General features: G+C 43.2%; 1 protein-coding gene across 1 annotated transcript; it reads right to left on the bottom strand.

Annotated features, from left to right (window-relative positions):
* Positions 1-12,783: 12,783 nt before the first annotated feature.
* LOC128738093 (uncharacterized) lies at positions 12,784-13,692 on the bottom strand. The gene has a single exon (XM_053832941.1). It carries the CDS (start codon positions 13,690-13,692, stop codon positions 12,784-12,786), a length of 909 nt encoding a protein of 302 aa, XP_053688916.1.
* Positions 13,693-16,250: the final 2,558 nt, after the last annotated feature.

The following is a 16,250-nucleotide window of genomic DNA, read 5'->3' as shown; positions in this document are numbered from 1 at the left end:
CTGTTGCAAGAGATGGGCATCATTGAGGCTTTTTACTGTACAGCACATTTTCAAATCGTCAGCATAAGATAACCTCTAACATTTGAGAATCATGTTCACGACATTCATGTACAGCAGAAACAAGAACGGTCCCAAATGACTGCCTTGGGGAACGCCGGAAGTTGCAACGAAGGGCGACGATACGTATTCGCCGATTTTGACTGACATAGTTCTGACTAACATAGATCAGAACGAACGATGTAAAGGCGATTAAATTGGTTGTCGTTGAGCGCTTTGGCATAGAGCCATGCTGGTCAGGAGGGATGCAGTGTGAGCAATCTTGCATCAACTTTTCCATAACGATTAGCTTAAATAGCTTAGAGACAGCACTTAAGGCAGCAATACCACGGTAATTAGCAAAGCTTCTTTGCATCCCTTTTTGTGCACTGGGAAAACAAAGGAATCCTTCCAGCAATCGGGGAAAACTCCCATTGTCAATGATATATCGAAAACCTGAGCTAAGGATAATGCAAGAGTATTTAGACAGCGTTTCAAGACTATGGAAGGAATGCCATCTAGGCCGCATCCAGTTGAGGATTTCAAATGTTTCCCAGCAGAGATCACCACATCGCTAGTTACGTTGAACGGGAAACTGGAAACGGTTAACCGAGTAACGTTACTTGTGGCGACCACAATGTCATTAGCATGGGCGATCTCATCAGAAAAAAACGCTACTGAATTCCGTGCGAAACAAGTCGGCAATACTCTACCTCGGAATCCACTTTAACGCCGTCAGTCATATTGGAAGGTAGTCCAGATTCTTTCCGTCGTTAGTTTACAAAGTTCCAAAACCTCTTGGGATTTTCTCTAAGACAGCTCTGCAGATGCGAATTACAGGTAATAAACAAACTGTTATTTAGGCAAAACCCACATCGATTCGCTATTCGCGTTATCGAGAAAAAAATATATGAAAAAAGGCCAAAAATATGGTCTAAAAAGTACTATGCCCTTTTAAAGGAACCAGCTGACCACGATCCTGAGCAGTAAAAAGCACCAATAGGTAGACAGAGATCGTAAAGAACTATAACAACCATTTCAAGCGAATGATTCGTGCAAGTTTCACGAAAAGGCGAACCAAACTCCCAAGGACTACACACCGAAACTTGACATGTGTAGAGACGAGGGAGGGAAATTGCAGAAAGAAGTGAGTCGGAAATGTATCTAGGAGTGCCTCTGGAAGATAGTAATGTCCGAGCATCTGATCTCCAGAAAATCAAATGAAAAAGCGGGTTGCTGAGGACCAACAAAGCCGCTGGTAAGGACCGCCTATCGGCGGAGTTTCATAAACATGGCCGAGAGACAGTGGCATCGGCTCTACACTGGGTTATTTCCGAGATTTGGGAGGAGGAGAATCTACCGGAGGCATGGATGAAAGAAGTGGTTTGTCTCATCTACAAAAAGGGTTAAACTATCGCGGCATAACGCTGGCAAACGCCGCTTACAAGGTACTCTCCCAGATCCTGTTACGCCGGTTGTCACGGATAGCACACGGTTTCGTAGAGAATTACAGGCGGACTTCATGGGGCCTCATACAACTGCGGATCAAATTTCTACCATCCGACAGATCTTGCAGAAATGTCGTGCCCACGCAGCACGTCTTTATTGATTTCAAAGCAGCATACGATACAGTCGATCGAGACCAGCTATGGTACTCATTTGACGCGTGTGACGTGTTTCGAGACGCGGAGAGGGAACAGAAAGCTCAACATCTCCGAACCTTTGGAAAATAACACATAATAATGTTCTACAGAAACGTTGATTTTAGCAAGATAGGCAACTTTCTAGAACACTATGAACACGTAAAAATTGACCAGAGTAAGTCTGAGTTTAAAAACTAGATAATTTCCATGAAGAGATACAAGTATGGTGTCTTTGACAAAGTTGTTTGTAATAATATTTACTACAACTACCAAACCTGTATCTCGAATATACAGAAAAATAAATTTCGTATCTCACTTTTAAGGGAATTAATCACCCAAAGCTTTCTCTCACAAGAAGGGGCTTGTTATAACAAGAAATGTTCCCAAAGACACTACATACGAAAAATTTCACGTTTCGGCGCAATATCAGACGATCACGTATTTCGCTGTTTGGACGACTGTGCGGCACCAGGAACAGCGGAGCTCAACGTGCGAGGTGGCTCCACCAGGTAGAAAGTGATTTGCGACTTCTAAGACGACGACTGGGAAATTGGCGACGAATGGGCCAAGATCGAGTTGAATGGAGACGACTGTTTGAAACAGCACTAGCCACCCCGACTCTAGATGGATCCAAATCCAGTCCGCCTCCTGCTCTGTTCTCCAGAAAAAGAAGTTAAAAAGGAAAAATAAGAGAGAAAGAAAAATCGGAAACGAGCACGAGGGACAATGATAAAGAAACGCAAGAAAAAACGTGACAGAATGGGAGGAAAAGCAAAACATAAAGAGAAAAAATTTTTTAAAAAATATAGATAAGTAAAAGAGTAAGTAAACGAGTAAAAAACGAGGAGGCTGAACAGAAAAAGATAATGAACGAAAAAAAAGGAAAATTAGAGAAGAACTATATAGAAAACGAGAAATAAAATGGGGATAAACTGGAGAAAGGATATAGTAAAGGAGAAAAAAGGACAAAACAGAAGAAAAAAGCATAGAAAAGGAGAAAATACAGGAACAAAAAAGAAAAAGAAACAGTACAAAAAAAGAAACAAAATGGAAAAAAATGGAAAGCGGAAAAGAAAACCAAAAGCGTAAAAAGAAAGAAGAAATTCTGCTTCTGCAAAAACGTAAAAGGAAGAGGAAGAATGGAACAGACGAAAATGAAAAGCGAGATAAAAAAGGTGCTAAAAAGCGAAGAAAGACGAAAACTGAAACCCATAAAAAAAGAACAAAACGAAACAAGACAAAAAATGAAAAAGAAAAAAAAGGACAAACGGCAGCAAATGAGGAATAAGAATCTAAGAAAAGCGTGAACAAGCGTGAAGAGGAAACAGCGGACAGAAAAAGAAAAACGAGAGGAATACGGAACAGAAAACCAAAGAATTTAAAAGAGGAAAAGAGGCCAAATGGGATATAATAAGAGAAAAATCTGACCAGAAACGAGAAAATAGGAAAGAAAAAGAAGAAAATAAAAACAGGAAAAACGGAGTAAAAAGGTAAAAGGTAAAACAGAGGAGAAAAAGACGAAAAATGAAAGATAAAATAGGAAAATTAGAGAGGAGAGGAGAAAATGAAGCCAAAAATGGAATAAACGTGACAGAAAAGACGGAAAAGAGAAAATAGTACAGACGAAGACGCAAACGAGAAGGAAACGAAAAAGGGGGAAAAAGAAGTGAAACACGGATAGCAAAACGAATGAAAAACATGAGGACAAAAACAGGACTGAAAATAGGAAAAAATGATGAAAGGAAACGAAAAAACGGAACAAAGAAACAGGATACACAGCACAGTAAAAAATAAAAACGAGAGAAAAAGGGCACAAACGGAAGGAAAGTGAGAACAAAAAACCTAGAAAACGTCACAGAAAAAGAGAATAAAACGGAATGAAGAGCGGAAAAACGAGACTGGAAAAGAAGTAAAAAAGGTGATAGAATAAAACGCAACATGCCAATTCTAATTTCAAGTAAAACTTCGGGTCTAATCTCGTGTTCATGTTTTGTTTGAAATGAATTAGCCTAAATTCGAATCCAGCTTGAAATCCAACATCCGATTTTAAATCCATTTTCGGGTCTAATTTAATTCCAATTTTAGGTTCAATTTTAAGTCAAACTTAAATTCTGATTTCAAATACAGTTTGAATTCCAATTTCAAGTCTAATTTTAACTGTAATTTCAAATTTAATCGCAAATTCACTTTCAATCTTATTAATGCCCAATTTCAAGTCCAATTTTAATTCAATTCCAATTTCTAATAAAAATTTCATGCCCAAATTCAAGTATAAATTTCAAATAATGTTTTAAGTTGATTTCATGACTTATTCCAAATAAACCAGTAAAAATTACTCAAAATTATTCCAATTTCCAATGCAATATGAAGTTAAGCTTCAAGAACAAATCAGTCCAAATCTAAGTCTAATTTAATATCCTGTGTCAAGCCCGATTGACATGAGTCTAATCTCAACTCTAATTTCTAGTTCTGTTTGAATTTTGATTTTAAATCCAATTGCACCCGAAAGTCCGGAGTTTTCAGCCTAATCGGCCGGTGAGGACTCGCCAGTGATGGTCCTAATTGGAGATAGCAAAGGTAAAGTAAGACTAAAGATAGGTGGAGTAAAGCTTAACCGCCCAGCAATTAATAGGATAGTTGGACTGACCCTGTAAGTATACGATTCCGCACTTTAACAGCTTACTGAGAAATCTGTCGATAAAGAAGGGCAGTGCTGCGAAGCCCACACTCGTGTGGTCTAATTTTCTCACACACGCGTACTCATTCTAGCGAACGCACCGGCATAAGCGTCCCTTACGGACGCTCGTGACGAGTTTTTGCGAGTGTGTGTTTAGCTAACAACTACGTACGGTCGTCGCTCTCGTTTTTATTGCATCCCGAGCTGCTGAGACCGATTACTCGCGAGGGCATGCACTCCCGCCCGTGGGCAGAATCAAGGGCGAGCATGAAGAAGAACGAGTAATGCAAAACCTGTATCCTAGTGCGCCACTGTGCCTCACGGGTAGCGGGTTATTTGACGAATATACTTTGCAGGAAGATGCTGTGAGGATGTGCGTGCGCGGGTGTGTAGGTAGCAGAATGTCTGCACTCAGCAACGGTGGCTTCTCATACTCACTCGCGTGCTAGTAGACAACGTTGGCTTGTCGCTCGATTGGCAACATTGAAGAAGGGTCAAGTCTTAGAAAGACGTTTATGCTCAAACCTTTGCTTTAGATAGAGTAGAGCAAGCATTGAATTCAGAAAAGATAAAACTCAGTACACATAAGTACATATCAAGTTAATAATAAGCATATCGCTCATTCAATAGCGATTATAGCAAAAAGAAATGCAGTGCAGGATACAGGAAACACCCAGGCGATATCACCGTAGATCAACTGTAGTACTGTTCATTACTGGTCGCAGTGATGAGTCCACACATACAAAAAGCTTTATGAGCTATGGGAGATTATCCTCGAAAACGGTTTCTCAGTAAAACTAATTATGCTGATGATGATACACAAGATGCGTTATGATAGCAGACGCGATATCGGACTCATTTGTGAGTGACATCATTAGTTTAGTTCAGTTCATTTATTTATAACACGTAACATAAGACAAAATGTCTTTTCTGTTACATTGATCTTAACAATAGAACAAGCGACATTAGATGACAAACGATCATCTGTGTCGGGTTACACCCTCCATTTGCAGATCCAATGGTTTGAAAACGACTTCTGAATTCGGCATATGAGTATGATATGAGAATCGTAATGTAAGCAAGCAGTAAGAACTGTATGTAAAATTCGGTCAAGTAAATGTTTATATACGACCTGCATGGTAAGTGCTACAGTTGAGAAAAGCGTGCAAATTTATTGGAAAACTCATGCGATGCCTCTAGAGTACTTCCACTAATTTTTTATAGTTTATTGAGTTTATTGAAAATTAAGCTTCAAGCGTACAGCGAATTTGTAGTCGCAGTTTCTGGCAAAGAAAATATACAAATATTGGTAATTTTTCTATCTATCGCGATGCCATTGAGAATTCATCATGTCCTGAAAACTACGTCCTCTACAAGTTTACTTTTAGCGTTTTATCAGAGTGTTAGAGGTTCTCGCATAGCTGGGTTCAGTAATGCAACTTTTCATATCACAGTTATAGCTCTTTTTAATCCAGAGCGACATATTTCTGACTTAATGTTGAATTGACTTTACAAACCATCCAGAGTATCCAGCTAAATAACTTATTATTCTCCGTCACACTATTGTCTCTAACGATATCTAACAGTTTCATTTTCTCTCCACAGTTTATTCTGTTGAAACAACGGGACAGCAAAGTTTCACTACCAAAGGACCAAAAATCGACCGACACTCTTAACGGCCGTGTTGGTACCACAATTAACCCGATATAGTGGAGCTGGCGAGCCGTTTTCCCTTGCTGTCCGGAGTGGTACCGTCCTCCTTTCGCCGCTGTGTATCATCATGTCGTAAATGTTCCACAGCGGAGGCAACAGCAGCAGTCCCAGCGAAAAAGGATACAACCTTCCGTGATAGATGATCATAATAACACTGCTGCACAACAAACCAAATCAAAGTTCTATCTGTGTTTGCGCGGTAAAAAGGTGCTGTTTTGGTGCTTCGCTTTGCTGGTAGATTCACCAAGATATTAGCGTGCGCCGGATCCGGTGTCGCATTAAAGCTCGGTTTGGCGCAGTAAATACGACCCTGCTGGGATACAGTTTCGTCCGTTCACAGGATAGTAGTGGATTAGCAGGTTGATTTTTATATTGTGGAAATAAGTGTTTGTGTTTAGAGGGGCAGTGTTTTGGCGGTTCGGAAGAAAAAGGTTGTTCTGATATTCCTGCAGTGAGAAAATAGCGCAGAAAAACGTAATTGGAATAAATCGATAAACGACCAAGAAGTGTTGTACCGGATAAACGTGTTTTTGGCGGAATTGATCTTGGATCGGTGAGTGAATAGTGCGATTTTTGTAGATTGGGAAATATTCAACCAGCAGGACATTGCTGGCATTTGCCACCAACCGTTAAAAATAAGCTCTCAAGTCTCACCCGACGCGAGCCCCGTGGGGCTGCGCTTGGTCGGGGTTCTGCCGTGTGCGGTATTTGCACCGAAAGCACCGAAATCGTCTTCTCTGGCCGTGCACCGGCAATCAACGGCACCGTACAGTACTAAAGGCCAGTCGTTTCAGCAGACGGACACATCAGCAACAACAACGACGACGACCACAATTTCGTCATCATCGGAACCGACTGCCACCACCAGCAGCAGTACCAGTGGGACTACATCGTGTCACTGTTCCTCTTCAAATTCCGCCATCAATAACAGTCAATCAAAGGCAGGCACAACACTAAATCTCCCTGCTCCATTGCCACCGGTTCCGCCCAGGCCACCGCGGGTGCCGCTTCCCATTTTTGCTGCAGCCAATCTTGCCAGCATTCGAGCACTACCGAATCAGTCCGTGTCGCAAACGACCTCCCGCGGTGGTGCTGTTCCGGCCGTACCGTCGGCGTTGGGAGCAACAATCACCACAACGGTTCATCAACATCACCATCACTACACCAGCGTGGTTCCTCCGCCGCCGCCACCGGTACCACCGACGGCCCTGAATCCGATGCTGCTTGTCCCATTTTCGGTTCCGGCCGGACTCGGAACACCTACCGCCATTTCGACGGCTAATCACCATCCCTATCCACTGACCACGACGGCGACGACGACGCCGGGCTACGCCGCCGGCATGGGCAAGGTGAGTGGACAGTTCTTTTTTTGTGACGAAGTATTTAGCAGGATCCTTCGGATGGGTCGTTCGACTTAACGTCTCTCGTTAGCATCGATTGGATACAGGATATAAGAAAAAGCAGTGTATTTTCTATTATTAAAACACTGATGCTGATGACGCGATAAATTATCAAATTCTCTATACAGTCACTGTTGACTTTCCCAAAAAGCATAAAATAGTCTCAGCCTTTAGTTCGCCATTTGTGCCAGGTAGAAGCGTCTTCACGTTGACACCATTTCATAAACGACGAGCTAAATTTGGATGCTTCATTTTTATCTGGATAATCGCAGTGAAATCAAAATTCTGTGAAGTTCCTCAAGGATGCTTTTTGGGTCCTTTCATATTTCTTCTGTAAATACCAAAAATGATGCATACGTCACGTATGCAAATTCAAATTGAATTGTACAATGATCAAGAAATAACACAAGAGACTTTTCCACAATTTGACGTAGGACTACGTCCTACGGCAAGGTTTGAAATAGGGCGTCATTTCAAAAAATCTCTCTTGAAAAGTGGTCAGGTTTTGAACGCTAATTACTTAGCGGTTTCCCGATCGATTTTCAATATTCCTGCACCAATCGATCAGAAAATCTTCTAAGAATTGACCCCAATGAAGAAAAGTATGGATTCTTGACGTTGAACTGTTGAAAAATTGAAAATAATGAACCTATGTTTAACTAGAATTCTCGCTTCGTGATTGGTTGTTGGCAATGACGTCTTCAAAGTGGTAACGCGTTTTCAAGCTTCGGCTTATAATTCAGTCAATTTTCAATAAATTTCCAAGATATTTACACCAATCGAAGGGAAAATCGAATTGGAAAATATAGAAAACTATTGATTTTCAATCCGCGTCATTGAAAAATTGAAAATAATTCTAACTTGGTCCAACTAGAAATTGTCGCTTTGATTGGTTGAAATAATTTCCAATTATTTTCGAACAAGTCTTGGTACAATTCAGGAATTCAATTCAATTGGAATTTAATTGTGCTATAACAAAGTTACAAGAGAACTAAATAGAATCCTGCCCTTTTTCGGTTTATTGCTGTTTGCCTTTTGAGAACTCCTTATTGTGCTGTACCACCAATAGCAACACGAGGGGTGCCGCAGATATTTTAATTTCAATAATCGTCACATTGCAACATTGTTTGCCGTGAACAAGTGATACAATTAAAACCAAGTTAACACCAAATGAAACACTAATTCGCCGCAACATGCGCAACAATGCACAGGAAAATTCATTAAAATTAACCCTAATGTTTTGTTTTAATAAATACTGCTGACTCAATAAACTTTATGGTGATCAGTGGAGAATAACAATCTTTTATCTATACCTATAAAAATGGATTTTTGTCAGTCTGTCGGTTTGTCGTTCTGTCTGTCTGTCGGTATGTTCCTCATAGAATCTAAAACTACTAAACCGATCGGCGTGAAAATTTGCATGTAGGGGTTTTTGGGGCCGGGTAAGGTTCTTATGATAGTTAGAGACCCCTCCCCCTAAGAAGGGAGGCTCCCATACAAATGAAATACAAATTTCCTCATAATTCGAGAACTAAACAAGCAAATGGAACCAAATTTAGCATGTGGGGATTTTTGGAAGGGCAGAATTTTTTTTATAATGAATTACGACCCCTCCCCTGTTTGGGAGAGGGGGCTCCTATACAAATGAAATACAAATTTCCTCATAACTTGAGAACTAATCAAGCAAATGGAACCAAATTTGGCATGTGGGGGTTTTGAAGTCTTGAATTTATTTCATGGTAGTTAGAGACCTCTCACCCCTGTGGTAGGGGGATAAGGACTCCTATACAAATAAAACAGAAATTTTTGCGTAACTCAAATTAATCGAACTCGAGAAATTCGAGACTATTCCATAAAACATTGGTCAATAACAAGACCACAAAAACTATCTATAGTAACAATAGATCATTCAGAGCGAGACGGTCGCGAGTGTTGCCGGCGACCCGCCGTCGGAAGTGCCGGCCACTGCGGGGGTTATTTCCGTAGGCCGTGCGGTGAGTCGATCGTCGAAAGATCTCAGATTGGCGCATCACTCGTGACGGTGCGTCGAATCGTAGTTTCTCAAGAATAGCTGGACAGTCTATTTGTTTATTTGTTTATTTATTTGTACATCAACAGGCCTTGTGGCCCAAATGATAATTTAACCTAAAAACTACGCGCTATTGAAAAAAAGCGATTTTTCAGCACGTTACGGCTGACGTCAAATTCGAAGCTGGTGTAAAAGCGGTTAAAATGGCGTTGGAGACCGGTAATCGTGCTGAAGCTGCTGTAGTTAGTCCGTCGATTCGGCACGTGTAAAAAGTGGCTATTGCGTAATGTACGACTCCGGACGTGAATATCAAGGTTTTGCAATATATACGGGCAATCCACCCGTGAGGTCAATAAATCGGAAACAATTGTTGCTCTATTTACATCGCGACGAACATGAAGGGGGTCTAGGTCGATGAGCTTACAGCGTTGTTCGTAGCTTGGCAGCTGGAAAGGGTTATTCCACGGAAGTTTCCGAAGAGCAAAACGAATGAATCTCCGCTGCACTGACTCGATTCGGCTAACTCCATTTTGATAGTATGGGCTCCAAACTGGAGCACAGTATTCAAGGTTGGAGCGGACTAATGCACAATAAAGAGCTTTCAAGCAGTAAACATCGTTGAAGTTCTTGCCGATGCGCATAATGAATCCGAGGTTTCTGCAGGCTTTGTCCACGATGTACGCGATGTGCTGTTTGAATGTGAGTTTAGAGTCGAGCAGTATCCCCAGATCCTTGACGCAGTTTTCACGACGTAATGGCGTATTTGACAGCTTGTAGTCAAAAGCGAACGGGCTCAGCTTTCTGGAAAATGTGATGACTTCACACTTGTTGGGGTTAAGCAGCATTCGGTTGTCGACACACCATTTATCAAAGGTCGATAGTTCCTCCTGAAGGACAGCGGCGTCGGATAGATTTTCAACTTTTGAGTATAACTTGAGGTCGTCAGCAAACAAGAGTCGCGGACCTTTAAGCAGGTAGTTGACGTCATTAAAGTAGATTAGGAATATTAAAGGACCAAGATGGCTAGAGCAGAGATTCCTCGATAGTTATCTACGTTTTTCCTATTTCCCTTTTTATGCACAGGGAACATGTAGGCCGATTTCCATGCTGAGGGAAAGACACCTGAGTTAACGGATAAGCTGAAAAGATGACTCATTGGAGCAGCGATAGCGTGGATGCATTTTTTCAGGAACACAGGTGGTATACCGTCCGGTCCAACGGCACGAGAAAGTTTCAACTTCGCGGCGGCCGATGTAACCATCACTTCGTCGATGGTGAGGTTGTTCAATGAATGACCCAGGAAAGGAACACACTCGGTCGCTGTGGATATCTCTGCAATCGTCAAACTTGCATCAGTAAATACACTGGAGAATTTCATCGAGAACAGTTCAGAAATTTGCTGAGAGTTGCTTGCCGTTTTATCACCCAGGAACATAACCGAGGGTAGACCGTCATCTTTCCGTTGCTCGTTGACATATTTCCAAAAGGATTTGGGGTTACGTTTCAATCTTCGCTCGACATTTCTCAGGTAGTTTCGAAAGCAGGAACGACTCAGGCGTTTGTATCTTATATTAATCGACAGGTAGTGGTTGCGGAGGGCTAGGGTCCTGTGCCTCGTAAATTTCTTTAGAGCCGCTTTCCTTTCGGATTTGAGACGTCGCAACATAGTGTTTAGCCAGGGTATCTGGTACTGAGCGGGAGCAGTTCTTTTGGGAACGTGACGATCGATAACGTAGTTCAGGATATTGGAGAAGGTTGTGGCAGCAGTGTTTATATCGTCATTATCTAAAACTGTGCTCCAGTTGATGCTGCCTAAAACATTTAGAATATCCCCAAAATCAGCATGGGCGTAGTCGTAGAAGACGGCCGGAGGCGCAATATTTACGTCACGGATAATTTGTTGGCTTGTAGTAATTAGCAGACCTGGATGATGCAGAACATGCTTGACAAGCGGGGTAGGCGCCATCGTCACTTCCGGGGCCTGACTACGAACACTGGCGAAGCATAGATCGAGGAGGCGCCCATTTTCGTTGGGTATATCGTTTACTTGTTGAACGGTTGCAGTACTATAGCAATCGAGCAATTCAATATTGATAGGCGATAGAGTTGACGAACCCATGTCAGCGTACATGTACCCGTTGCCGCGTTCACGCCACTTAATGCTTGGTAGATTGAAATCGCCCAGAATAATAATGTCATCCGACGTAGATGCCATCGATGCTATTTGGTATACTGAATTAATATGTGCATTCAGAATAACCAGGTCTCGGATGCGGTCAGGAGGTACGTAGATAGCACACAAGAATAGTCTACGGTCAGAAAGTTTGATATTTACCCATTCTTGCTCGACCGGTAACCATTCGACGTTTTCGATGACGAAGGTCTGCAACTGGCGGTGGACCGCAATCAAGACTCCGCCTCCCGTAGCTTTGCGGCTGTTGAGCACACTTCGATCACAGCGAAAGACTTCGTAGTTCGGCCCAAATATCTGCCGAGAGCACGTACGGTTGTCAAGCCAGGTTTCGGTCAGCACAATTATCTCGTACGGGCTGTCGGCGCATGCTAGCAGGTAGTCAGGAACACTCGTGTTCATACCACCAACGTTCTGGTAATAGACGTGAACGGGATGGAATTTCAAGAGGCTCGATGGTAATGAACTAGAAGTGGAGAGCGGATCAACAGTGGGGCTGGGATCAGCGATTTCAAACTTGCCTGGAAGGCGATTCTGGAAGCCCCGTTCCCTGCACCCACCAGCAGGACCGGGACGACTGCTGGTCGCTGGCTGGAAGGGCTCGACTGCGGCGGGGGGGTCGGGGGCGTCCATAATTCCATCTGTAGTGCGTCCCAGTATCACGTTGGGCGAGGAGACATGCGGATGTCTGAGGTCACGGTCATTCTGGTGGAATGTCAGTTCAGCAGTTGGAGTGTCGTCATCAACGTGTCGTTCAGTAAGAACCGATGTCGGAACATGCAAATGTGTAGTACTGGAAACACGGTACGAGTCAGTCGCCGGATGTATATTAATAAATGTGTACTTGCCGTGGAGAGAATTTTGGAAGCCCCTTTCCCCGCACTCACGCGTAGGACCGGAACGACTGATGAACGCTGGCGGCAATAGCGCGACTACGGTGGGGGGGTCGGGGGCATCCATAATACTAACAACAGTGCGTCCCAGTGTCATGTTTGGTGAAATAATCGGTCGTTTGGAGATGGCAGTAGCGTCGGGTTGACAGAAGTCGGCCAGTAGAAACTCGGTGCAGTCAAGTGTCGTCGGTGTTACGGGAACTATGGTCCCTCTACTGCAGGGGTCAACGATGGAGCTGCAGTCGGAGGAAGTTCTAAAGGGACTGGAGTAAGCACCATTGGAGTTACAGATGATGAGCCAGCACCGGAGTTGTCATTGTGTCCAACTAAAGGAGTAGCGGGAGGGTCGGGAGCGGTGGGGGGTAGCCATACCGCTGAATTCGTTCGCACATCGTCGAATTCCCTAAATACAATTCCCTGTGGCCAAGTATCTGGGTTCAAGGCCGCATTTTTGTACGCCAGGGGAATGCCAACTTTGAACGAAATGAAGTTGAGCGATTGAAGGTCGGCCCCCTTTTTCACCAGTGAAATTACACGAACGGGCTCCTGGTTTAGTAAACCATCTCGAACAAGCCGCTCGACAACCTCAGAGGTCACGGTAGGGTGGAAACGCGAGAGGTACACCCAGAATAGCTTGGGCGGGGTGCCGACCACAAGGTTTTCGGGGTTATCGACGACTCTGGTGCCAGTAGTCGGTTTATTCGGGGTTTCCGAGTCACCGCGACGACGTTTAGCAGGACGATCGCGAGCTGGTATTCGCATCGGGGTTGCCGCATTGACCTTATCGGCGAGTTTGGCGACCTCGTTGTTATTCCGCACGATTTCGTCTTTTAGCTCCGAGATTCCGCTCATTTGCCCTGCTACGACTGACGATATCACGTTTCCCAGGGACGACACGGTACTTTTAAAACGTGCGAATTTCATAAGCCTAACGCATTCATCACACATCCAAAACAAATTGTTGTTTGACCGGACGAATTTTATGAAAGGAACGTTCAAGCCAGCGCACCGAGTGTGACACACTTGGTCGCAAAAACCCATGCATCTTAAAAGGTCCTCCTCCTTCTTTATCGTTTTCGCGCAACGATCGCAAGCGGTACACTCTGTCATTTTGACAAACAAAAACGAAAATCGTGTTAGGAGTGTACCAGTAGCTATGCCCTTAGTTGCGTGCACGAATATCGATATAGCGAGTAACGATACGGTATCGCCCAATTTATCGGCAGGCAGCTGTGTACAATGTAAACAAACAAATCCAGCAAAACTATGTAGCCTCAAATCACAAGAAATCACTCCGATTAAATTCCGGAAGCGTTGTTTCGACAATGAAACGCCGAATAAAGCCTTTAATTACACTTTGCACGAATTATGAACAATAAAACTAACGATAAACATGTATAAAATAGCAAAAACTTTGCGAGAAATCAGACACAAAAACAACCGCCGTTTAGTACAGTGTTGCCAAGTCAATACGATCTGCTAACACGTCGAATATTATCATACGTTGGAGGAGTATTCGTCTACTATCCAGCGTCGGAAGGTTGATCAGCATACACCGGTTTACATATGGTGCAGCTTTGTTCGGTCTCTCCAATTAAAATTCCGCAAAGCTTATCGGATGAACTGCTTTTGTACTCGTTCAAGTCTGTTGACGTGAACAGCGTGATATGGTGCCCAAACTTGCACTCCATATTCGAGAATACTGCGTACGAGCGAGCAGTAAAGTGTTCTGAGGCTATAAACATCAACAAAGACATTGGTGTTCCTTCTCAGAAAACCTAACATTGCATATGCCTTAGCCGCAACGGCAGAGATATGTTCCACAAGTTTCAGTTTGCTGTCGATGAGAATCTCCAAGTCCTTCACGATGCCTTTACATTCTAAGCTTGTTGTCTCCATAATGTAATCAAAAACAATCGGCGCACGTACCCTTGTGAATGAGATTATGCAACATTTGTTGACGTTAGCTTTCACCCCATTCAATCTACACCATTCAATGAGCGCGTCAATGTCTATTTGAAGCGCACAGCAGTCTGTTGGTGTTGTGATTACACAGTAAAATTTGAGGTCATCAGCGTATAACAGTTTCCGGGATTTCAATTTTCCGCAAAGATCGTTGATGACAAGAACGAACAGCAAAGGTCTCAAGAAACTGTAGAGTAGAGCACGCCCCATCAACTCTCACCGTTGTGCTACGCCCCGTCAGATACGACAGAATCCATTCTGTCAGCCACTCAGGTAGTCCCATTCTCCTAAACTTCTCAACCGCAAGAGTGTGTGGAACCTTGTCAAACGCCTTGACAAAATCAACATACACAGCGTCGATTTGTTGTCGTTTTTCGATTTTATCCATAATAGTCGATACATAGCTTAGCAAGTTTGTAGTTGTCGAACGGTTTTTCATGAAGCCGTGTTGTTCTGCAGATATTATAGAGTTGAAGAGCGAATCATGTACCATACTTTCAAGGGCCTTTGGCAGACAGCTAAAAATGAAGAATCCCACGGTAGTTCACTACTTCGTTAAACGAACCAGATTTATAAATCGGTGTGATTGAAGCAGATTTCCGAAAAGCTAGGAAGTGCCTCTCGTTGACAGAACGGTTGAGCAGTATACTTACAGGATAAGCGAGAGCATTAGCACACTGTTTCATAAAGAGGGGAGGTAATTGATCGGGGCCGGGTCCTTTTGATCCATCGATAGATTGCAACTTCAGTAGGACTTTGTGGGGCGGGAAATTCATCGGAAGCACTCTCAGCGTCGGCGTCATTGCAACCGCCAAGAGGATTGAAAAAGTACACCACCAAGGGAAGGAGAACAAGAAGAAGCGCAAAGCTGCGGGCTTCCAGATTTGTTCAGCACATTCGACGATCGTCTTTCTCGAGGTTGCATCTAGGCAACTACTGTGTTAATGTTGCAAGTTGGAGTTATGATAATCGAGCAATTGGTCCGTTTTATGAACCGGGACATGATATTTGAGGAATTAATTGAATTTTCTCAATCCGTCTGACAACAAAAGTAAAATTTTGTAAAGTGTTCTGAGACCAGAGGTCTGGCAAAGCATATCACCAAGGCAGAAAAGAAGCGAAGGCGCGTAAAGTGTACCTGCTGAGATGTCGCAGTCAATCTGGTCGTTCGTTGCTGTCGAGTGAGTTGACCAAGAACGCCGTCTCCGAAGGTTAGAGTTATGATAATAAAACAATCGGTCCTTCCACACGTAACGATTGAAGAATTTATTATATTCTCACCCAGTAGACACCAAAATAACACCTAGGCAGTGAGGTAAAGCTAAATTTTTCTTTGGCAGTAAAAGATGAACGACTCACTGGTAACTGTGCTCTTTTGTTCGGACTCAAATTGAAATTTTCCAGTTTATTCAACGTAGGTGATGGAATGACGGACCATGAAAAATAGGAGGGACCTATTTCTGTCGCTTGCTCTGGTATATGACACGAGGTAAGCCGGTGAACAGCATTATTCAAACGCTAGCTGAGTTATTGCCAACATCTCAACGGCATGTCTGTACGCGGCAAAACATCAGGAAACATCAAGGGCAAGCGACAGTCACGCTCGAATCGTGCAGGTCTGCAGTTCCCGGTTGGACGCATTCATCGGCTGCTGAGGAAAGAAAAGTATGCTGAGCGTATTGAAGCTGGAGCACTCGTCAATG

This window comes from Sabethes cyaneus, chromosome 1 (assembly GCF_943734655.1).
Source record: "Sabethes cyaneus chromosome 1, idSabCyanKW18_F2, whole genome shotgun sequence".
Lineage (NCBI taxonomy): Eukaryota > Metazoa > Arthropoda > Insecta > Diptera > Culicidae > Sabethes > Sabethes cyaneus.
Note: the sequence above shows the minus strand (reverse complement) of the source record. Positions and strands in the feature narration are given on the sequence as shown.

Coding starts and splice junctions, on each gene's coding strand:
- LOC128738093 (XM_053832941.1), bottom strand. CDS start 13,692: ATGACAGAGTGTACCGCTTGCGATCGTTGCGCGAAAACGATAAAGAAG.